The following is a 25,468-nucleotide window of genomic DNA, read 5'->3' on the forward strand; positions in this document are numbered from 1 at the left end:
TACAGAGTGTCAGAATGTTTCCAGCAATTAACTGTTTAAGTTCTGCTAGGCTGATCAGCACTATGTTACAGAAGGAATAAAGCAATGTTTCTCAGTCATGTTGACCATGCCACCATGTTGACAGTTGATTGGTATATTCAGCACATCTGTACTCCACTCTCATGCTGCTCTTCTCTGAAGACAAAGGCAGTAGAAACTTTGTTCTGAAAAACATTAGGCTCTGCACGATTAATTATATTTGATGAATGAGACACTTTTTTGAAGCAAGCTACATATAATTTCCTTTGCATTTCTAAAACCTGCTATTTTATTAAATTGGTGCATTAAATCGTGCACCATTCCTCTATAATTGTGTTCAATACCTATTTCAGCAATGCATCAGGCAGAGGAAATTAAAGTAAGGACCAGAATCCAGGAATATACATACTACAACTAAAATAAAGAATCTCTAATGCTTTAGGGCCTGTCCACCTAATCTTCTGCCTGGTTCTTCACATATACTGCCTTAAAGCTTGCCTTCCTGGGAGGAGTGTGTCTACATATGAGTGTACACACACACTTGTGTATTTAACTTTAAAAAGCTACTTTCCAGTGTAGACAAATGGCATAGTAGCTAAGCCCTTATAAGCCCTTCTATAAGAAAGAAAAAGAATTGAGAGCCACCTCCAACTATTATGAGTTATATTTGAATGTAGCCTTTGCTTTAGCAGAATAAGTAGGCCAAACCTAAAATAAGCTTTTCCGCCTTTTCAAAGATAATGGTCCCTTTTCTCTCACCATTGTTGATCATGTATATTTATACATAAGTATTTTGAAACTAATTTCCTGTTTTCTCAACCACATGCTGCCTTTATGATACTTTCCCACAGCTGGTTGCTATAGAAATGTCTGTTATAAGGAAAGTGGCTAGGAGGAAAGTGAGAAATGAAAATGAAGTATAAGGTGACTTTGTTTGACTACAAACTTCCATTTTGGTAGTCCCCAGTGTAGCTGTAGATGATTGGGGGTCAGGGGACAGGGAATAAACCAACTCAAAGAGGTGCTCAGGGTCCAGGTAAATACAGCTGTGATAATCATATTAGTGAACTTTTTGGTTAATAATTGACAGCCAGGTAATCGAACCAAAATGATCTCACTTCAACAAACACATGAAATCCACCTCGGATACTAGAGGGCATTCTAGTCAAGAAATCCTGTTAATGATAACCAGCAGAAGTTCCATTCACTAATTAGTCCCATTAATCTAACGGCACAAAGCACTCAACTTCCATTCAGGGACAGCACCTGGAAGTACAACATTAGTAAAGAAACTAAACAAAGTCATTAGACTTTTTATAAAGTCCTACCAAATTTGATTCCAGAACACCTATTTCCATCAAGATGATGGATTCTGGAGCCAAATGTTCTTTCCATGAAGGTTTTGAAAACTTTCCATGAAAATAATGCAATCAACTATATTCATTGATTAGATTTTTTTAATGTTGATGGGCCTGCTTCTCAGAAGTGACAGGGATGGGCCTCATTCTCCATTTTCATTATATATATTCCATTAGCCAATGAAAAATATTGGAATACTAATTTTTTTTCTATTTTTCTAGTGCCATTTCCATGTGGAAGAATTTCTGTGTCATACACTTCTAAGAAGCTCACCCGTGCTGAGACTATTTTTTCTAATATGGACTATGAGAATTCTACTGAAGCTGAAGAAGGCATTTTGGATAACGTCACTCAAAGCACCGAGCCATCTAATGACTTCACTCGGGTTGTTGGTGGAGAAAACGCCAAACCAGGTCAATTCCCTTGGCAGGTACTCTATACTGATAGTGTGTCAAAATTGGAGTTCAGCTGGCAAAAGACAGGCCAGGTGGGAAGCTGAAGCTAGGCCACTGGCAAGACCTGTGAGGGTGAGACAAGTATTTAGATAAGTTTCAGCAGTAAGCAACGTGACAGTCCCGATAGATGAGCATCTGGGGAAAGAGAAGTCCAGGGACAGCTACCATAAAAGGTCAAGAAGAATTTGGCATCAAAGAAAGAACACAGCAAGATTCCAGCAAGCAATTAACTGGTTAACAATAGGGAGGTCTGGAAGAGAGGTCACAGGTACTAGAGTTCAAGGTACTGCTCCAGCTCAGCCCCTGGGGAAACTGGTGAGAGTCAAAAAGTTTCTTGGCCCAGAGAAACTGGATTATTTTTAAGGGAGCAAAGGGCTCGTTTAGGAAGGATTAAGACAAGAATAGTTCTTAGAGTCAGGACATGAAATGGGGGCTTGATCCATTACTCTGGTTTTCAGTGTGGTAGCAGTAGAGTCACCTAGGAACTTATTAAGAATGCAATTTCTCATGCTCCACCACAGATCTACTGAATCAGAATCACTTGTGTGAGGCCCAGCATCTGTGTATAAGCAAGCCCTCCAGGTGATTCTGAAACACACTCACAATTAGAAAATCACTGGTGCAAAGGAAACAAACATTACATAACCCAGCATTCAAAACGCCAAACAGTGGACTCTTTCTACCTAGTTTCTTCCAGGGTGTTCTACAGACAACCTACATAAACGGAACTACCTATGCACATTTTTATGTAACTACCAACAGCTAGATTTGTAGCAAAACGAGGGTTGTAACTATGCCTATAGCTAAAACCTAAGTGATTCCATCTGTGAGAAGGGATAAGCCACCTCCTCCCCACCTCAAGGCAAGGAGCCAGTGTTTATAGTAGAGAAGCCAGGGGGCCTGTGTTATTAGTTCAGAACATCACTTTCCTTATGGAAAGTTGTGCTGTCCAAAATGGTAACCACTAGCCACATGTGGTTACTTAAATTAATTATGAGTAAGTAAACTTACAAATTCAATTCTTTAATCACACCCGCCACATTTCCAGTGCATCATAGCCACATGTAGTGAGTGCTACTATATTGACCAGGGCAGGTGTAAATAGAACACTTACATCACTGCATAAATTTCTATTGGAGAGTGCATATATATATATATATATATATATATATATATATATATATATATTACTTTAGTCTAATTTAAAACTCCCTAGTAGCCACGATCATATTTGGTAGTTATTTCAAGGATGCTTCACTCCAAAATATTTTCTCTACTGAGGTTTGAAATTCTGCCATCACAGAGTGGTAGCTTTAAAGACTTTGCAATCATCAAATGGGTAACAATTAAAGCCAGATAAATGTCTCCAGATTTAACACCACTGAAATTTTCTTAGACTAGCTATGTATTTATCCATTCTTCAGAATGCTTGCCATTTTCCAACATACTAAATGAAAGATATTAAACGTAGGCCTCGGGACATGGGGACACTGTAGAGAAAGGTACCACAGGGTAACACAACATTATAACCAAGACATAATATTTTCCTTCCTGCTGTCTTTGCTTTTTTTTTTAAACAGTATTTTGTTGGACCTGATCTTCTTGCCAATAAAGTACACTGTTATGTCCCTGTGTCCCCACTTAAAGGCACCCTACCATTGCCCTTTCCCTCACCCACCATACCACCCTTCCTTTACTCATCCACGTCTTTACCATTCTTCATAGTCCTGCTAAAATTGATCTTGTCCACTCACCTTTCTTTGAACAACCTCTTTTTGGTACACTCTGATTATATTTTCATTCTACTTAACATCCACATATCTCATTCTCTTTTTCTTATTTGCACTTTCATTCATTAACTATCTGATTTACATGAATAAGGTGGTTATAACAAAAGATCCTACTTTATGACAATTATCCTCCTTGGGCTTGTGGGACATAAAGCAGTGTTTATAGTAGAGAAGCCAGGGGGCCTGTGTTATTAGTTCAGAACATCACTTCCTTTTTTTTGGAGTGCTCTACCACTGAGCTACATACCTAGCCCCATTGCTTTCCCATTTAAAAAATCCAACTTTTTTTTTAAATCCCAGGATGCATGCATTGTGAGTTTAGCATTGCCCCCTTGTCATACCAGAAATGAAATGGCTAATTAAATGAGAACCAAAACAGGAGAAGGGGTGGATAAAGTCTCTATTTAGTCACATAATGTCTATTTCACACCAATCCTCTTTAAACCAGATGCTTGGCAGTGTTTTAACAAATACAATGCCTTTCCTAAAAGAAAGCAACTCGGGCAGACATTTTATTTCCTTTTTAAGCAGAAAAGACTAATAGATTGTGGTTGCAGTTCTGTGAGAAGATATGATACACATCATTCCAAATCTTTTCATATTCATCTCACTGCACACTTACAGAAGACCTGTGGTCTTTTTCCTGTCCTGCCTAGCTAAGATCATTTGGAACGTTCAAGATCACTCACAAATTCATGTATGCACATATGTTTATTCCCTATTTATCCCATATGCACTAAGACTACTGACTATGGGTGTACCAAGCACTAGATTTTCTTCTTTTCCAAAGGCAAAGTACTAAGCTTTTTCTAGTATACTTGAGAAAGACTCCACACTGTTTCCTTCCTCAACAGAGAATGTTCTCTCCACACCTACCCAGTTCCCCAGGAAAGGTTATTGGTTTTCAAAACTTGGAGATTACCTGAATGTCCAAAAGGCACTTTTAGACAAAGATGAACAGTAAATAAAACAAGCCAGAATCTTTCCTCCTTGGTGGAAAGGCCATCTCGGCCACACCATGGTTAATGTGTACAATGGGAAATACTAGATGTGTTGCAGACAAGATTGCAACCAGGGTCTGGGGTTGTAGCACTGTGATAGAGCACTTGCGCAGCTTGTGTGGGGCACTAGATTCAATTTTCAGCACCAGAAATAAATAAATGAATAAAATAATCAACATCTTAAAAAATTTTTTTAAAGACCAAGAGAAAGGAAAAACAGCTGAGGTTTCAGTGGCCACCATATTATACTTCTGGCTCTGAAATATGAAATACTACTTAGAATATCATCTGGAAAAGAGTGTGTTTGGAAGTGCTGATGTTTCATACAAGCCTTTCTATTCAGAATTGATTCTTTCATCTTTCAAATTGGCAGGGGTGAGGGATAAAGTGATCACTCAGGGTGAAGAAATCCCACAAAGAAGGACATAGAGTTCACTTTCACCAGGAGTAATGAACAGTTTGAATGGACTGAGAAAGCTTTTTTTAGTGTGTCAAAAGAAAAAGGTGTCGATGAGCTGTCAGCGAGACCCACGGGGGGGGGGGCATGGGGGGGCGCACAGGGGGGCACGGGGTGGGGGCGGGGAGGTGGGTTCACCCTGCGGTCTTAGCGGGAAGTTTGCAGGCAGATTTCGGCCACTGCTGGGTGCTAGGCTGGGTGGCTTTGGAAGGAAACGTGGGTAGAACAAATATTTGTGGAACTGCCTACGGGAAAAGGTGTTCTGTTCCTGGGAACAGACAGCAGCGGCTGCGTGGCCCCGGGAGGGGTTCATAGAACTTGGTTCACCTGGCAGGAGACGAGAGCAGGCTGAGGGACGGCTGGGACGCCGTCCCAACCGTAGCCTGTTCGCGCTAGCACTCATTTTTTACCTCACCCTCCGGCTTCCACCTCAGTCTGCTGGGCCAGAGGAAAGGGCCAACCCAGCCGCTTCGCAGAAGATGGTCGCCTCCCAGCAGCCCCCAAGGGTTCTAGAGCGGTGCTTCGGGCGCTTCCCCCTCGGAGAGTTGTTAGGCTGGGAGGGGGCTGGTGGGGGCTGGGGAGGGGAAGGAGTCACAGCTGGGGTCTTCTTCCGTCTCTCTCCTCCGCCCCCAGCTGGCTTGGGCTGGGAGGGGCACGATGCAGGCCCCAGAAGGGACACTTAAGAAGAAAGAAACTAAAAGGTTAAGTTACCATAAAACAAGACTTGAATTTCCCAAGTTACAAAGGGAAGAAAACCTTTGAACATTATAGAGAACAGGGAAATTACAACGCCTATATTACCAGATTGGTTTCATCAACAGCGCAAAACTGAGACGTTTGAGCCGAATGCGGCTGTGCACGCCACTAATTCCAGCGTCTCAGGAGGCTGAGGTAGGAGGATCACGAGTTCGAAGCCAGCCTCAGCAACTTAGTGAGGTCCTCAGAAAATTACCGAGACCCCTTCTCTAAAAAGATCTGGGGTTGTGGCTCAGTGATTAAGTGCCTCTGGGTTCAACCTCTTGTAACAAACAAACAAAAAAGGTTAAGAGGTTTGAGGCAGGAGATGTGGCTCAGCGGTAGGGCACTTGCCTAACATGTTAGAGACCCTGAATTTTATCCCCAGCACCGCAAAACACATATATATGTGTATATATTTCATATATACATATGTGCATATATAAGTGTGTATATACACACAGACGGAGAGACAGACAGGTTTGAATGAGTGATATGTTTTTCAGGGATTCTAGAGCTTTAATTTGGTTTTGGTCCCAAGCCCATGATCCTGCCATCTGACAATTCTGAGCATGCACAAACTGACCCAAGAACTGCTTTGGGTTAAGATCTGATTAGCTCTGTAGGTGAAGTACCTGGTCTATTTTCTGTTTTATCATAAGCCTCTGTTCTATATGAAGCATATTTATTCCACATTTAATAGTCTGAAGATCATTCTACCACATTGAAAAAAAAGGAATAATATGGAAGCCAAGTGTAAGCTGTCCTCATATTATGTTGTATCATATGCATTTCCTAATATTTAACTATTTTAACCTATAGAAAATGTCTGAAGAAGCAGTTTGTCCATTCTTTATTCTATTCTTGGCCTAAATCTTTAAAGTATCTTAACATTTTCCCCAGTCTCGGCTTCCCTCAGCTCTGGCTTTCAGCTATCTTTAAATTTGCCTGCACTCTTGCCCTATACTGCTAGCTACAATGATTCAAATAGGACACAAGTCAGTGGCAGATAGCAGGTGGAGTTACCATTTGTATAAATCACAGCTTTTTGTGTGGAGAGGTATGTTATATGAAAATAGAAAAATAGTCTCTTGAAAAAAAGATGACCCTGTATTATTCCTAGCTCAGGTGATAAATAGGAACATGATATATATAATCACACCAGGCCCCACAAAGCGAGTTGGGACAGAATATTTAGACTATTATACTCTAAGATTGTTTGATGAAATATATTTCAATATTAACTAATTGAAATAATGGTATATTTGAAATAATGTCATATTTCAAGTTAACCACTAAAAACCAAAGTGACTATCCCCTCTATGTCCAGCAAAATGACATAGGGCCATGGGCTGACTGAATCATGCCTGTGGGCATAGCAAGTTATAGGTCATGTAGAAATGGTTTTACTTTGTATATGAGAGAGTAAAGATACAGAAAAAAAAAAACTGTTATTGGAAAGTTGGAGTGAGTGACAGAAGGAGAACAAAAGTTTTGCTGAAATCACAGGGAAAGGCTAGGTTGGAATTAACACTTGGAAAGAGAACAACAGGGCAACCACTGGTACTCTGGACTGGCATTTTCATGAAGAGTATAAGTGCAATTTTGTGAGTATGTATTTTGTAGATGAATGTACTTGTGTTTGATATGTGTGTGTGTGTGTGTGTGTGTGTGTGTGTGTGTGGATTCAGGCTTCTGTTAGGCTGTGGCTACCATGAAAATGTTTAACAGATCAGAACTCAGGTATCTTGCTCACAACATATGCCTTCCCATTTCCTCCATCATTCTCTGAAGTGGTGTCTTAACATGAACTTGCCCTTGGCCAAGTACAAAGCTCATCCCCCAAATATCTAATATTTATATAGATTTGGTCCAGATGTAGCCAAGAAAGCATTCCAAAACCATACCAATTGTAATATCTTTAAATGCAAAAAAATATATATTTGAGGTCCTTTTTTGGCAAAGATGTTTGCTAATATTTCTAACACCAATCAGGGATTGGCAAAGAATTCTCTTTGGGCTTAAAAGAACAACCGTATTTCTCAGACATCCACTGGAAAGCAATAGAAACATCAGGCAGCGAGTCTTTGGCAGGAGTCAGACAAACTATATCACAGCTTCTGTGCCCAGAGGCTGTGGATTCATTCAGTCTGACCTAAGTAGCCCACTAAACTGAGAGATGCCCAGCTTCCACAAACAAACCCCTGCTCTGCCTCAAACAGTGGCTGGAGGGGAAACAATGTGATATCCAGGCTGGTAAACTCTTATTTCCACCTGCTTGAACAGATGCATTCAGTTGTAATCATCACGTCCATTATAGAATCATGTTGCCCACATTTTCTTGGTGATAATAATCACTTGGGGTCAGAGTTCACACATGGTCTTATAACCAGTATGCTTACAGAAGGCTCTATACTGAGAAGGGTGGCATATCTAGAGTTTAATACATTGCATTTGTGCTGTGTAACTGAAGTCTGATGAGACAACAGAGCATGCCCTGGGGCCTTGGAACCTGGGATTACTGTAGTTCCACCTCTCACCACTTCCTAGAGAGTTTCTTCACCTCCTTCTCCTCTACCCCTGGTACCTTAGCCAGCCCTGCCTCTCCCTTCCACACCTGCCCAATGACCACTGCCACCCCCAACCCCTGGTGCCCAGACATACACCTCCTCCTTGTCTCTACCCAACTACTGTTGCCACCCTTCTCCCCTGGCAAGGACCTGGGCCCAGACACAGGGAGGATTGAGGTCAGGTGCACACACTCTGTGCTATCTGGGGAAGGGACATGGCCATAGGCATCTCTGGACCAGGAATGGGCTACAGAACAATTAAAGGATTAATGCTAGGGGCAAGCCTCTTGCCAGTTTCCCTTTTGGGTACATCCTGACATGAATGTTGCAATCCCTTGGGAATTATCTCTCTGCCTTGATTGCTGCAATAGGAATATCAGTAGTACCGTAGGCCCCCTGGCAAAGAAAGATTGACTTACCCTGCCATGATAGAGTCCAGTGACCTGTGGCTGGCAGACAGGGAGTGTGTGTGCTGAACATAGAGTGCCACCCCTGGGCACCTGTAAAGGTCTACACTCTTCTAGCAAATATTTCCATGCCAAAGGGAGCATGATATTAAATATCGAGCTAAAAAAAGAAAAATAAATAAACATTTCAAGAAAGATCACTGAAGAAAAGAAAAATTTTGTATGTTAGTATCTTCAGTGACACTTTTTTCCTGGCTTTGGAACAAAAGACTTCACATTTCTGTTTCTCATTGATACCCCTCCCCCCACAAAAAGTATGTTCATACAATGGGGTGAGCATTATTAAGACAAAGATTACCAAGCCTTGGGAATTCTGAGTCAGTAGTGCAATACACTTGTCTAACTTAATCACATGTAAGAATATTCTAGAGAGCTTCATTTTCCCCAGCCCCTAGCAGTAAATATTTTAAGTCTCAATAAGCTCGCAAATCTGCACTTTACAAGCACTCCGGGTGATTCTCCTGCCTTGGTCCATAGACCACATTTAAAGAGATACTGGATGCTCAGAGGTACAAATACTGGAGTCAGGCAGACTTGGTTCTATATCCCACTAGCTAACTTGAGGGGAGTTAATGTATATATCTCTAAACCTTAGTTTGAACATCTATGGATGGATATATTACTATCACTCCATAAGGATATTATGTTTTTTTCAATAAAGATAGTTAACATGTATTGTCTATATACTGGCCAAAGTGCTGGGCAATTTACACAACTTATCTCCTTTAATCTTCAAAATAACCCTGTGAGATAGCATTTTTTTATTACTGCCTTTCTTTGAGGATGTTATGTTTTGATATAAAATGTATACAAAACAGTACAAGGATTGGCCCCAAATAAGCACTCAATATATATTTAAAAAATTAGAATAATTGTTAAATCTGGGTGGTGGACACACTGATGTTTATTATATTATTATTTGAGGTTTTTAAGTAGTTTTACAGCTTTTTTAACATTAAAAAGCAACAGAAAGTGAGAGCCAGAGTTTGGAAAAGATCACGAAGCCTATTTTGAGCTGTCCCTATAGCTCTCACAGTGAGAGGCTAGTGCTTCAGTGTCTAGGACATAGTAGGTGTTCAGTAAGTTGAATTCAGGACTGGAAGAACTTTCAAAAGAACATGCCCCAGGGACTATCTCTGACATAAAGGAGTTGACCATCTGCTTTCCCTTGTTTATGAATGACTTTATGCCTAGGGCTACCAGTGCCTTAGGAATAGTGCATCCGTTCACAAAGAGCTCATGGGCTCTTGAAGAGTTTACTGAATGTTGAGTGTGCCCTCTAGTGTTCACATATCTCAGCTTTCTGTGGGAAAATTTAGATGGAGAAAGGCCCTCACTTACATTAGACCTGAAATTCTCTAACTTGATCTAGACCTTAAGGAGCTGGAAATATTCGTTGTCTTCTGTGATTGTGCAGCAAAAATACAGATGAATGAATGGACATCTTTGCCCACTTTGCCCAGCTAAAATAAAGCACAACTAACTAGACCTTTTAAGACAAAGGCAGATTATATATTCAGCCAGGCAGGGTGGGGTATGGATAGGAGAGAATGGAAAGAGCTTGCAAGTCCTGCTGTGCCCCACCGCTTGGGTGGCTTTATGCACAGCCCTGATAGAGGCATTAAGTCTAGTTCATACAATTCCAGTTTGGAAGGGGCTTGAAAGTACTCCTGGAAGAATATATCATCTTTTCTTTTTCAAATGATCTATAGCAAAGAGATCTCCACACACAGAGACAGGAGACTCAATATCCCTATTCATCTGGAGGAGCTGTCAGTGTGTTTCCTAAAATACATGCTGTATCCCATGAAGCAATTGTGCCATCCGAAAATCTGACTCACCTGGGAAAGGAACTCGAAGGCCCCAAATCTCTCCTGTCTCTCATTGTGCATTTTCCTCAAGATAATTACAGAAATGGCTTTTTGGCTTGAGTTTCAGAAACACTAATTCATCCACAAAGGTGACACCTTGCAGAAATTCACCATTTCTGCCAGTGCCTACAAGCCAACTTTCTGCCTACTCCTGTTAATAGTACATGTATTTATTTTGTTCTGGAACAAATATATTGTGCAGTAAGATTCTTAATTTGTTTCCACAGGTCCTTTTGAATGGTAAAATCAATGCCTTCTGTGGTGGCTCCATCATCAATGAAAAATGGGTTGTAACTGCTGCCCACTGTATTGAGCCTGGTGTTAAAATCGAGGTTGTTGCAGGTAAATATACAAAAGGATAATAATCTATACAATTGCTAAACCTTCTATGTGATTGATACATCATATCCAATAGGATTGTTACTAATTAAGTTGGGCCAGTGGTAGAGGGGATATAATTTCAAAATTTGCTCCATCCTTCAAGCCCCATAGTTCTTTTGATGAATACGTAAAGCACTCATCTCAATAGGATACAATTATTTATTGTGGTATCAATTTCCCCACCAAACATGTAAGATTTGGTAACATTTTGAGACTTGGTTGTCAGTTTTCAGTGATACCAAGTAGACACATGGAAAATCTGTTTCTATGAAAATCTGTGACTGAAAATGAAATTTATTTCAATAGGTGAATATAACATTGAAGAGAAAGAAGATACAGAGCAAAGGCGAAATGTGATTCGAGTTATTCCTCACCACAACTACAATGCAACTATTAATAAGTACAACCATGACATTGCCCTTCTGGAACTGGATGAACCCTTAATACTAAACAGCTATGTAACACCTATTTGCATTGCCAACAGGGAATACACAAATATCTTCCTCAAATTTGGATCTGGCTATGTGAGTGGCTGGGGAAGAATCTTCAATAGAGGGAGATCAGCTTCAATTCTTCAGTATCTTAGAGTTCCACTTGTTGACCGAGCCACATGCCTTCGGTCCACAAAGTTCACCATCTATAATAACATGTTCTGTGCTGGCTTCCATGATGGAGGTAGAGATTCATGTCAAGGAGATAGTGGGGGACCCCATGTTACTGAAGTGGAAGGGACCAGTTTCTTAACTGGCATTATTAGCTGGGGTGAAGAATGTGCAATGAAAGGCAAATATGGAATATATACCAAGGTATCCCGATATGTCAATTGGATTAAGGAAAAGACAAAGCTTACTTAATGAAAAATGCATTTCCACGGTTGATTCATTGGGATTGGAACTGGATTGGGCCCTTTAACTTCCTTGTGTCTTGTTGAATTTAAATATATACTTCTATAAACATTGCCTTTTCTCTTTGCAGGGGAGAATTCCATCTAGAATTTATATTTTATTAGAGGAAGTAGATTAGAAAATGTAGTCACTAGAGAAATGCAGTGTGGTAGGAAATCATCACCATTTTCAAAGGGCTCAGCCCTAACCAAAATTGTGAAGTTCTCCACCCTGCCCAGCAGGTTCTATGGTTCTCCATTGTGGTAACTCACCTGATTCTCCCTCCTTAACAGCATTCCATGTTCTAAATCTTCCATGCCTCTCTCATCAAAACATCAACATTCATTAGGTCAGTATCCAGGATCTTTACTTGAGTCCATCACAAGGCCAACACCACATTAATAAAGAGAACATAGGAATAGTTAACAGGTCAAAACTTGTTGAAAGCACTTCTTATTTTTCTCTGTCTTTATTCCTGAATCCTTTATCTTTTCTGACTCCCAATCTCCGAATCAACTTTTCTCTTTCTTACTCCCTTTCGGTCATTTCCCCTCCACAGTCATTAAAGGTGGTAAGGGGAGCATTCTGTTTCACTGCTGTATATAGGTGTATGTGTCTATTAAAACCTGGCTTTCTTTTATTTTAGTCTCAGATTGACTTTTATAACATAGGGATGAAGGAAGGTGACTGAAGAACATGTGGGGAAAGTTCCTTTCAGAGCATTAAGCTAGTGTGTGTGTATCTCAATGAGCCATCCAGAACAGTTCCCTAAGAGTTTGTCACTAGGTGATTATGGCAGTCTGGCTGGGAATGGTTCCATCAAGGCAAGGCTGCAGGTCACTAACTAAAAAAGCTGACATCAAGCAAGGTATTTTATCCCCTGTCTGAAAAAAATAATGCTAACAGAAAGAACATCCCATTTGCAACCAAGAACTAGCAGATTCTTTAAGGGAGAAATCAACAGCATATCTCCAACATTACCTGGAGTCAAACAAGAAGTTTCCTAGACCAGAAACCATGAGCATCATCTCCTTGGCTAATATATACATCAGTGGAGAAGGACACACAGGCTCAAAGAGCTGAGTCATTACACCCAGATAACCAACTCCCCCTTTTTTTGATTCCATGTTCACCAAGGAACTTTGTGATTATGATTAATCTTTCTCTACTGAATTTCCTAGAGGGCTGCTGACCAACCAACATGTCATTCTACTTATGAATTAATAAACTGATGTTCTAGTTCCTACTGAGTTTTTGTGAGTTTATTTGATGTGACTCAGTCACTCTGTATTGATGGGAACTACTGACAAAATCATGTTTGGAACCCACCCCCTGCCCCCGCCATACTCTCAGACACACCTCACTCATTGATTTCTTTCAAGTCCTCCTACTTTAGTCTTGTAAACATAAGTATTAATAAAATTTGAAATATTTTCAAATGTCTCCATGTTTCTTGTTAAATAGTTCACATAGAGGTATCCCAAATGCTACATTCAGCAAAACACTCGGAACAATGTGTCTGAATGCAATACACCTAGGATGACATGGGTTCTAATTAGCTGTGAATATGACCTGGGAAAAGTCACAACCCCTTATGGAATTTGATTTCTCCATTTGTACAGAAAGTTTAACAGGATACTCTCCAAAAGCCTTTGTGACCTTGATAGTCTGTGATTTGTTTTTTTTTTTTTTTTGAGTCTTTGTGTATGTATGTGTATGAGAATGCTCACATGTGTAGTACTGAGGATTGAACCCAGGGGTTCTCTACCTCTGAGCTATATCCCCAATCCTTTTTATTATTTTGAGACAAGATCCCCCCCTAAATTGCCCAGATTGGCTTCAAACTTGTAATCCTCCTGCCTCAGCCTCTTGAGTCGCTGGGATTACAGGCATATCCTGCAATGCCTGGCTTTTTTCAGTCTTTTACTCAACAAATGACAGTGGATACTATGTGCCAAACACCAATAATGTTGATTAAATGTGAGTTAACATGGATATATTTGGGGACTTAAATAATGTATGTGAATTACTTTATGAAATGCCTAACACATTAATAAACAGTAGGTGCTCAAGAAGTCCACGGTATCTAAATCCATGTTTATTGCAGAGTAGTGATTAGTCTTACATTGAGTATCACAAAAAGAGAACATAGTTAAATGAAAACAATGCCTGAGATTTAGGTTTCAGGAACACATGAAAGAAATTACTTATGTTATTAATGGTTAAAGGAAAGAGGAGACACTACAATTGTCAACCTTATGTTTAAAGAGGATGCCAGTAGATGTGTGAAATATTTTACTTCAAATCTAAATAACTAAATGTCTATAGCCCCGGGGCTCTGCAATTGGGAAACAGACGCTCTGGCCTTGTTGCCATGGAGACCACCCCTTACAAAGAGAGCAGTGGGGAACTGACTTCATACCTCCTGTGATTGGCCTTCCCTGTGGCAGAGGGAGGAGCTTTGGGGCCCACAAATTACTGAGCCGCGGTTATCCCTTTTCCTATGAGCTCAAAAATGACTGAATTCATCATAAGTCTCCTGTGGCATGCCATCACCACTAAACATGTGGGAGCTGTAAGCCCACCTAAAAGAAGCAGCAGTCTCTGAGCCAGGACCTGGCTGGGCTCTGCCTAGCTAGGGCATTTGCAGATGCCATATAGGGATCATTAGTGCTTTCAAAATCACTGAAGCTACTTAACCTAAATAGGCTGAGACATGCTGCTATAATATTGTAAGTGACAGATTAAAATAGAACCCTTGCTGACTGAAGAAAAGTGTGTTGATATAGTGCAGTCATTGTGCTTAACTATGATTGGTTTTAGTTTCTTTTTTTTTAATATTAGCTACTTTATGGTGACAGAAGTAAATTTCCTTCTGATTTTCTCTTTCAATTTCCTTACTCTCCTGGACCGTGACATGCCAGTTTACAAAACTGCTTAATTACAAATTCTAAACAATTTCTGAATGCTTACGATCTAAGAATGTTAAAGAGGAAAGGTCCATTAAACAGTATCCAATTCACTCCACCCTTACAGATGTGGAAATTAAGGCCAAGATAAAGCCAAGGTAACACAATTGCCATTGTGGTACCAGGAATAGAACTCATCTTCCAACCTGTGCTAAGAAAGTGAAGTGCTTTCAACTGGAGTACATTAACTCTGTCTTTATTTTTAGGGCAGCTGGGACTTTCTGCATTGATGGTATTGCATTCAACAAGGGACTGGAAACTGCCTGGAATTCTTACTAGGTGCTCTAATTGATAAATAAGTGATAAAATCAAGAAGACCAACAGGTTCCTGGAATGCAGAGTGGCAGCAAACTGAATCACAGCAGGTACTCAGTAAACACATGTAGCGTGAACATATGACTCTGATGTCTGGTGTTTATTCTGGCTGTGAGAACTGGGCTTTCCAGATGTGACATGTGACTTCTAGAGCATATCCATACTTATCATCTGGCAAACAACCATTCCAGTAACATTTCAACTTTATCCTTTGCAACCATGCTGAGGAAGACATGTGCAGTTCACCAAGACTGCAGGATACTCCAGGAGCTGTAGTTGGAGGGTTGAAGGAAGCCATCAAAGGCCTACTGAAAGACAGGTATGGTCCCAAACATTTGAAATCCCAGCAGGTTGAGAGGCTGAGGCAAAAGGATTACCAGTTTGAGGCCAGCCTCAACAATTTAGTGAGGCCCAAAGCAACTAAGTGAGACCCTGTTTCAAAATAAAAATATAAAGAGCTGGGGATGTTTCTCAGTGGTTAAGCACCCCTGGGTTCAATCTCCAGTACAAAAAAAAAAAAAAAAAAAACTAAAAAAGGCTCACTGAATCTAGTACAGTACTCACTGAGTCTAGTACAGCTGTGCATGAGTTAGAAACATACTACAGCTGGTGACAGGCTTGAGTAAAGCAATCAGAATCAGGGCTCTTTCTTAAATGTGAGGTGTGTAAGATTTAGAACTCTTCAGGTTGCAGCCACAGACATCTACATGTTCTGCAAACTATGGGGACTGGTGAAGGAGTCACAGCAGGCAAAGGACTATTGGAACCCACTCATTTCAACCATCCAGGTCCACAGATCACTCTCCTCCTTTTCTCCTATAGTAGTTTCAAGGCAGACCTTTTTCATCCTCTCCTTGGGGCCACGGATAACTGCCTTGAAATTCCCAAGTTAATCTCAATTTCTAATAAGGATAAAGGTATCAATGGGAAAGACCAGCAGACAGACAGACACAGACACACACACAGACACACACACACACACATATGAAAGTGATAGAGAGACAAATGTTTCTGGAATAGGGTCAAAACATTTTCTCCATACTCTCACAAAATATGACAGAGCTATTTCAAAGTCCTGGTCAGATCATTTCATTCTAGTAGGAAAGCCACCTTTTTGGGTAAGAGAAGGTGGAGATAGAAACAGAGATATTCCTGATTCCAAAGACTTCATTCAAAAAGTTGCTTTGCTACAGTGTTAAATATCAGATCCTAATCTCTAAAAACATACCAACATAGTGAACCTCCCCACAGCTGTCACTCTTAATCTTTTAGAATGGTTATAGTATTCAACTTCTCTAGCTCAATAACTGTGACATGGCTTACGTGCTGAACTCAGAAAGATAAATGGATCCCGTGATGTACATATTATCTGCTTTAGTAAAGATCTATATATAAAACCATATTTTCCTCCTGGATTATATTACAAAAATAAGCATACATTTTCATGAGATTAAAAACCAGTTCTAAAAGAAACCAAATTAGGAATGCAAAAACTCTCTGAGAAATTCAGTGCATGTTTGTTAGATGAAGAAACCAATGTATGAATGAAATGGAAGGGGGGAAAATCTATTAGTAACCACAATACTGCACAAAACTCCCTCCCAGTCTTCTAAAATAGGCATATTTGTCTTGAACATATAAGGGATAAGCCATAGAAAGGAAGGCATATATAAAAAGAACTCCTACCTTCACTTTCTTCCCAGGATGTAAGGAATGATCACAGATTTGTAGGAAATACAAATGAGCCTAGAAGACTGTGGTCCCATCCCCATCCTTTGCATCTGTTGTTCTTGTGCTTATGATCTCCAGCAGCTGTATTTGCCTCTCTCGTTTGTGCTTTCTGTCTTCATTAGGTAGCTGTTTTGTTGTTGCATCTTATTTTTAAGGATTTGGTTCTTGGCATTTTTAAGATTTCATTCTCCCTAGAGTTATCACCCAACAAATTACCTTTCAATGACATTGAATATCTCCAATGGTTGTTCTTGGCCACAGGAATTTAATGTTTCCTAATATGCCTCCCCCACTTTTCATTGTCCCTGCTCTCTTCTATATGCTGTTTTTAGTCCTAGATGATCATACCTAAGATAGCATCTCTGTGTCCTTTATATAATGCAAATTGAATCACAGATATGCTAACAGTACAGTTGCACATTACCTAGTGGTTGGATTTTTATAATTTCAAAATCACAGCATACATGTAACGAAGAATTTTACTGAACATTTACTATGGGCCTACTACATGTGTTTCATCAGATACAACCAACGGCATGCTAGAATTCGCATGTACTAACTCACAAAAGCCAATTTCAATTGAAAAACCTTAAACAAAATAAATTTAATAGTTTACTTGAGCAAAGAGTGATTCATGAATCGGGCAGTGCCTGGAACCAAAAGGCTTTGAGAGTCCTGCTGCAGTACCAGGAAGACATAAAGGAAGATAAAAAAATATATATATATTTCACTGGTTAGAGTGAAAGACACTGTTAGATGTAAGTGGATGGCTCTGATGGGAAAGTCCTCAATTTCATTTTACTGTTTATGTTGGGCTTCAGTTTCCTTATGAGGGAACTTAAAAAGTTAGAGCAACCTAATCCAGTGGCCCCAAATTCACTTTTAACAACAACTGGGTACATCTCTTCCCAACTCCCACTTCACCAACTTCATGCTAATAGCTTAAAATCCATCATGGTCAGGGTAGTTACACTACAGAAATCGGAATGATACTAACAAGGCTTCGGGATGTTTTTATAAGAGTCTCCATTGTTTAAATATTTATCAACACACCATTGGACACTATGTAATTATTTGACTAAAAACTCACCATTTTTGCAGTCCAGCTACCCAATTATTGCTAAGAACAAGCACTAAATGAATACTCTAAGTTAAAATAGGTTCAAGAAGCAGAATGTTCATGAAATAGAAATATTGAGATAGCACAGCTTTAAAGATGTTCTCAGATGGCACAGGTAATCTTTTTGACATAAAAAGCATGATATTTCTTCAGTACAAATATTTCTCCTACAATAAATTTTTATAAGATTTATTTTATGGTAGTTTTCAGCTGTGCCAATGTTACTTCATAGCAATTTGTAGATATTTTATAAATATTGTGGAGAAGAGTTCTTGACTGTTATTTTCAGTGAGCATGTAAGAGAACTTAAAAAAAATAAAACCTCACAGGGATATATGGAAGGTAAATTTGATGCAGTTTTGCTACATTTCAATCACCAGGAGATGAGACATTTTATTCCACTTTTCCAGTACTGAATTAAAGTGAGCAGAATGTTTTGCAGCATGAAATATTACAAACATAAAATGTACAGAGAATAACATGAATTTCCATGTGCTGACATCCATCCATTTCTCATCATGTCTCCAGCTGCCTGTCCATTTTCAGAGGTAGTTAACATTCTTCATTTAGTGCTCATCATTATCCAGAAGGTCCATATTCTTTTGCTCTAAATTTCCACTGAAATATACATTGTTCTACATATTTTATAACTTTGTACAAATGCTTCCATATTATTTCTGCCTGCCATTTTGTCTTGTGAGATTCGTTGATGACATTGTGTTTGACTCTAGGTCATTCATTTTCTATATAGATTTTTATTGTATGACCTTCCATAATCAAATTATATGAAATTCTGCTCATGATCATGATGTTTCCAAATATTTTTCTCTCCCAAACAATGCTGCTATAACTATTCTGGCACCTATGTGTTTGTCTGGGTCACATACTTAGGAGTGGAATTGCTAAGCCATAGAGCATTTATTTCAATGTTAATTGGTATTAGCTAATGGCTCACCAAAGGATTTTACCAATTTATGCTCCCAGTAGTAGGGCATGAGAGCTTCTTCTTTCATGCCCTTGCCAAAACTTGGATTTTTAGAAATACATATAGATTTTACAATACTTACACTCACATGTAAAATGCCTATTTTTCATTGAGTCCAGGTATTTTAGAACTAACTACAGTTGTTAAAATACATGTCCTTCTTGGGTATAATTCCACATCCTTCCCAGGGTCAGGAGAAAATTATTTGGGTGTCTAATATTAGAATCCAAAATGTCAGGTCACCAATAAATAGTGGTGGGTAGAACCTCATCAAAAGCAAGGAAAAAGTCAAGACTTGAATATGCCATGAACTTTCAAAAAATGCATTTCAACTTAAATATCAATTAAGTGGATAACTTTTTTCTTTTCTTTTCTTTTTTAGTGGGGGCCTGTTATGATGAAACCCAGAATCTTATACTTGCTAAGCACACATTCTAACACTGAGCTACATCCCCAGCCCTAAAAAAGGAATTAATTTTTTAAAAAAACTTTTTAAAAATACATTTATTTATTTATTTATTTATATTTATGTGGTGCTGAGGATCAAACCCAGGGCCTTGCACGTGCTAGGTGAACGCTCTACCGCTGAGCCACAACCCCAGCCCCAGGAATTAAACTTTTTAATGAAAAAAAAAAAAACTACTAAATGCTACTTCTCTTAATTTCCTTTTCAGCAATATAAAGGGTTTAGGTTTTAACACTGGGTTTCTTCCTAAGCATTTTGCCCCATAACTGACCATTCCAAATTAATGTGGAAATATGTACTGAAATGCAATTAAAATGATGTGTTATGCTACTTAATTGCTGAGACTTGGCTCATTAAGCACTGTAGTCTGCTTCCCCTTGGTAGAAGAAGGTTCCTGGGTATCACAGTACCTATTTTATAATAAGCATTTTTCTTAAAGAAAGTCTGTAACACTAATTTCTGACTAAACCCAAAACAAAAACAGACTTAATTTTTACTTCAAGTAGACTATTTCTTCTGCTCCCTCACAAACTTTACAAAACATAATTGAGATTTTTCTCTCTTAAGAAAATATTGTAGTCCAGATATTGGGGGCTTTAAGAACAACTGTGAATTCTCTAATGTGAGAATTACACATAATTTAGGAAATTTCAACAGTAACATTGCTACTCAGCCAATATGGTAATAAAAATTGAACACAGGTTTTAATTTTCAGGGGGGTGGATTGACTTACTGATTTAGTGTTTTACTGATGGTGCTTCCTCAAAAGAGCTCAAAATTGATGGGCTACTCATTAAGACATCAAAAACAATCTGATTTAAAAAAAAAAAAAAGGAAGATTCAATCAAACCAACATACTTCAAACCAATGTTTGCACCACCCCCCCAGTATTAAACCCTAAGTTCTAGCTGCCAAATGGGCTATGAAGGAGACCATTAGGTCTGGCACTCTGAACTAAAGAGCCCTTTGCAAAGCAAGTGATAGTTTAGAAAACAACTGCAAATATCTAGGTGTTCCTTGGGCTCCATTATATGGAAACAGACCTTTTCACTGTGTGGAAATATCCACTCACAGACATGGCTATCAAAGTCCTGAAACTGCTTTTATTACTATCTTATAGATTTAAGCAAAGAGCCTTTTCTAAAAATATTTTTTTAGTTGTAGATGTACATAACTTTAATTAATTATTTACTTTTATGTGGTGCTGAGGATCGAACCCAGTGCCTCACACATGCTAGGCAAGTGCTCTGCCACTGAGCCACAACCCCAGTCCAGTAAAGAAACTTTTGAGCAAAACATTTTACTCTGGCTCTGGCCAGATCAATCCCCTCTCTCCCCCTCCCCGCCCCTCTCAGAATCATGAAGCAAGGCTGAAGGTAAACATTTAACTGAAAATACATTTGGTCCCTTTAGGAGTTTATCACTAATACATGAGAGGAAAGGGATTTTCAAATACAAATGATACTATACTAAACTGAAAAAATACATGAAGAATTTAAGGCTGGATATTTTTAATGTAAAATTAATGTGACTACATTTACATTGTAAGTACATTTACAAAGTAATTAAATTTTGAAAACTTAAAGGGAAATTGCTGCTATGTTTTATAGAAATACACATTTATAGCCTAATAAAATTAACAAAGTGCAGTTACATTTGTACATACATTCAAATATGGCATTCATTGTACAGTGTTTAAAACAGTCAAGACTATAACTATACATTTGGATCTACAGAACTCAGTATCATCTTAAAGTGACTAAAATCCTCTAGTTTAATACCATGAAATTAAACATTTTGTGCAGAGGAGCTCCATTATTTTAAAATTATATCTCCTAATTTGGTTTTCTAATCACAGGATCAGTACATAAAAGAAATGTATTGTGATTTCAATTTATTGTTGCAAAGCAATAAGTGGATTATCAAACATATAAACATTTCCATGAATAACTTATAAATCCACCATAGTGAATTCCAGCCATTGGACATGAGAAGATTTACCATTGATAGGTAGCTTTAAATAAAATACAATTGATTTGTAATACAAATTGTTACAACAAATGATACTATTGGCATAATCTGTTACCTTGATATAATACATAAACCTATTGGAAAGATAAATGATATATTACATATGCTTACTGTGTTTATTGTTCATCACAAAGACAAACACAGAAAAATATGCACGTATAATATGCCACACTGATAGTCCAAATAGCAAACCATGATTCCAAAGGCAGAAATCTCAAACTGTTGTCTTCAATGGTCTAGAACATAAATACTCCATGCATACATTGAACAGTAACCACAACAAATGACCATGTGCTTCAAAACAGTGATTATAGCATTTACATACCTAAAAGAAAGCCGTCAATTCATGCATTATTTTTAAACCCTAAAGATTTATGACATAATTTAAGAAAACCTATACTAGCATAGTTTTTCTAAAAAATTCAAAAAGAAGACACTGAAAAGTAGACCTTTGTTACAAGAACGTATCTATTGCAACTATGAATATTCATTGCTTGAAATTGATCTATTTAAATTTTCTATGTCCTCCTGGATCAATTTGGATAGTTCAAATGTTTCTAGAAATCTGCCAATGTCTTCAAGATTTTCTATTTTATTGGAGTATAAGTTTTCAAAATAATATCTAATTATCTTCTATATTTCATGGTATATGTGATGATATTTCCTTTTTCATCACAAATGTTAGAAATTTTAGTTTTTTCCCTCTTTCTCTTGGTTAGCTTGGCTAAGTGTTTCTCAATTTTATCAATTTTTTTTCAGAGAACCAAGTTTTTGTTTCATGATTTCTTTGTTTTTGTTGTTGTTGTTCTTTCAATTTTATTGATTTAGGCTCTGATTTTAATTATTTCCTCTCTTCTACTGCTTTTAGTGTTGATTTGTTCTTTTTCCAGGACCTTGAGATGTAATGTTAAGTTATTTATTTGGTGAATTTCTATTTTTTTAATTAATGAACTACTACAAGAAAATGTAGGCACAACACTCTATCATGTCAGCTTAGGAACTGAATTCTTCTACAAGACTCCTAAATTGCAAGGAAAAAAAAATAAATGGGATAGTATCACTAAAAACCTTCTTCATAGCAAGGGAAACAATCAAGAGCACAAAAAGAGAGCCTACAGAATAGGAGAAAATCTTTGCCACCTGCACCTCAGATACAGTGTTAATTTCCAGTATATATAAAGAACTCCCCCCAAAAAAACTTATCACCAAACTATATATATATATAATCAATAAATGGGCAAAGGAACTGAACAGGCACTTCACAGAAGAAGAAATACAAATGGTCAACAAATATATGAAAAAAATTGTTCAACATTTCTATTAATTACAGAAATCCAAATTAAAACTACATTGAGAATCTATCTCACTCCAGTCATAATGGCAGTTATCAAGAAAAGAGTAACAATAAATGTTGGCAAGGATGTGGGGATAAGGGTATACCCACATATTGCTGGCAGGACTGCAAATTGGTATAACCACTATGGAAAGCAATATGGAGATTTCTCAAAAACTTGAAATGGAACCACCACTTAACCCAGTTATCCTACTCCTTGATCTATACCCAAAGGACTTAAAATCAGCATACTATAGTGATGCAGCCACATTAACATTTATAGCAGCTCAATTCACAATAGATAAACTATGGAATCAACCTAGATGCACTTCAACAGATGAAAAAAAATCATTAAAGGGGGCTGGGATTGTGGCTCTTTGCTAGAGCATTTGCCGCACATGCATCAGGCACTGAGTTCAATCCTCAGCACCACATATGAATAAATAAACAAAATAGGGGCATTGTGTTCATCTACAACTAAAAAAATATTTAAAAGAAAAAAATCAATAAAGAAAATGTTGTATATATACACAATGGAATATTACTCAGCCATAAAAAAGAATGACTTTATGACATTTACTGGAAAATGGATGGATCTGGAGACTACTATATTAAGCAAAATAAGCCAATCCAAAAAAACAAAGGTCGAATGTTCTCTCTGATATGTGAATGTTAACACACAATAAGGCAGGTAGAGGAAAAATAAAAGTTCAGTAGATTAGACAAAGAGGAATGAAGGGAAGGGAGGGGGACAGAAAATAAAAGAAAGTGGAATGAATTAACTTTCCATATTTTTATAAATATGTCAAAATATACTGTCATGTATAACTAAAAGGAACAAATTTTTTAAATAAATTTTTTTAATTAAAAAAACAAAAATATTTAATAATGCTGTGACATGTATCTAGATTTCAGTGCATAAACTGTATACTTCAGGACTGGGGTTGTGGCTTAGTGGTACAGTGTTTGCCTAACATATGTAAGGCCCTGGGTTTGATCCTCAGCACCACATAAAAATAAATAAAACAAAGGTATTATGTCCAACTACAACTAAAATATTTAAAAAATGGATATTGAAAATGTACACTCGGGGCTGGGGATGTGGCTCAAGTGGTAGCGCGCTCGCCTGGCATGTGTGCGGCCCGGGTTCGATCCTCAGCGCCACATACAGGCAAAGATGTTGTGTCCGCCGAGAACTAAAAAATAAATATTGGAAATTCTCTCTCTCTCTCCCCCTCTCTCACTCTCTCTTTAAAAAAAAAAATGTACACTCATAGAAAATAATGTGATTTCCCCCCCACCCCAAAGTGTATGCATGTTAACAAACATATAGATTAGCTCTACACTGCCTAAAAAATGTGCATAGGCCAAAAGTAGTTAAAAGTTGTTGTTTTGCCATGTACTTTTCAAACAATGTTAATATGCCCTAAGCCTACTGGGGTTACAGTAATGAAGTCATTTCCAATTAAAACTAATCAAATATGTAATTTTATATGTCCTTCATTAGTTAGAAAAAAAATTCATGTAATTAACTTTGTCCTGAATTAAGTATGAGGACATCTGGCTCTACATTTAAAATGATGATATGTTATGGGAAAAACTATACTAGGCCTTCTTAATGTTGAACAAAAATGACAATATTATATGGAAGCTAGATATATACATATAGTGTTTCCACTTTAAAATCTAGGAGACACAAAAAAGATCATTAATTTCTAGTAAATACATTATAGTGTTATTTCATGATTTCATTGATTTTTAAAATTGCTTTTTAAAACCTGATGTATAAATGTTAAACAGTTCTTGGAGCATGAATTTTAAGTGAGTTGTGTTTCTTCTCTTTCTTATTAACCATTTCAAGTAAGCACATAGTAGTTAGAATACTGCTCATATTTATTTTGAAACTTAACTCTTCAATGTGTTAACATGGAACAAGTTAAATTGGGGGGAACGTGAGTTATTAGAATCAATTAGCTTTTGAAAGTGTTCAAAATGTCACTGTCTTATTTATCCTATACTAACAGGCATACATTTGTTAAGTTGTAAAGTGCTCATTTCAGCACATGTAATGTTTGTTTGTATTTGTCTAATACTCTTCTTTTATGGTTGGTGCTTTTTGTGTTGTATAAGACATTATTAACTATGCAAATTTAGGAACATATTGTCCTGTGTTTGCCTTAGATGCTTAATGATTCTAGCCTTTATGTTTAGATCTATTATTCAACTCAAATTCATGTAAGGAGTGAGGTATATGATGTAGGTTCATTTTATCTTCTATATGAATACCCAGTTGTTCAGGACCATTTGTAAAAACATCCTTCTTTTCCCATAGTTGATGTGGAATTTGATTACAAATTAATTTTTTAGGTTCCACATATGAGTGAGATTATGTAGAATTTTATTTCTGTGCCTGGTTACCAGGAGCTAGAGCAGTTGTGGGACTGGGCTGATGTTAGTCAAAGGATATAAAATTTCAGTTAGATAGGAGGAATGCATTCAAGAGAGCTTTTGTACAACATGATGACAATAA

The 25,468-nt window shown here is 37.8% G+C and overlaps 1 protein-coding gene across 2 annotated transcripts in view; it reads left to right on the forward strand.

Annotated features, from left to right (window-relative positions):
* Positions 1–11,958, forward strand: part of F9 (coagulation factor IX) — a 34,785-nt gene extending 22,827 nt beyond the window's left edge. For both annotated transcript variants that reach the window (XM_077107115.1, XM_077107116.1), the window contains 3 exons: positions 1,599–1,807; positions 10,951–11,065; positions 11,411–11,958. In XM_077107115.1, coding sequence (XP_076963230.1) covers positions 1,599–1,807; positions 10,951–11,065; positions 11,411–11,958 — 872 coding nt within the window. The remainder of the gene's footprint in view (positions 1–1,598; positions 1,808–10,950; positions 11,066–11,410) is intronic.
* The last annotated feature ends 13,510 nt before the right edge of the window (positions 11,959–25,468 follow it).

This window comes from Callospermophilus lateralis, chromosome X, assembly GCF_048772815.1.
Source record: "Callospermophilus lateralis isolate mCalLat2 chromosome X, mCalLat2.hap1, whole genome shotgun sequence".
In the NCBI taxonomy this organism is placed as follows: Eukaryota; Metazoa; Chordata; class Mammalia; order Rodentia; family Sciuridae; genus Callospermophilus; species Callospermophilus lateralis.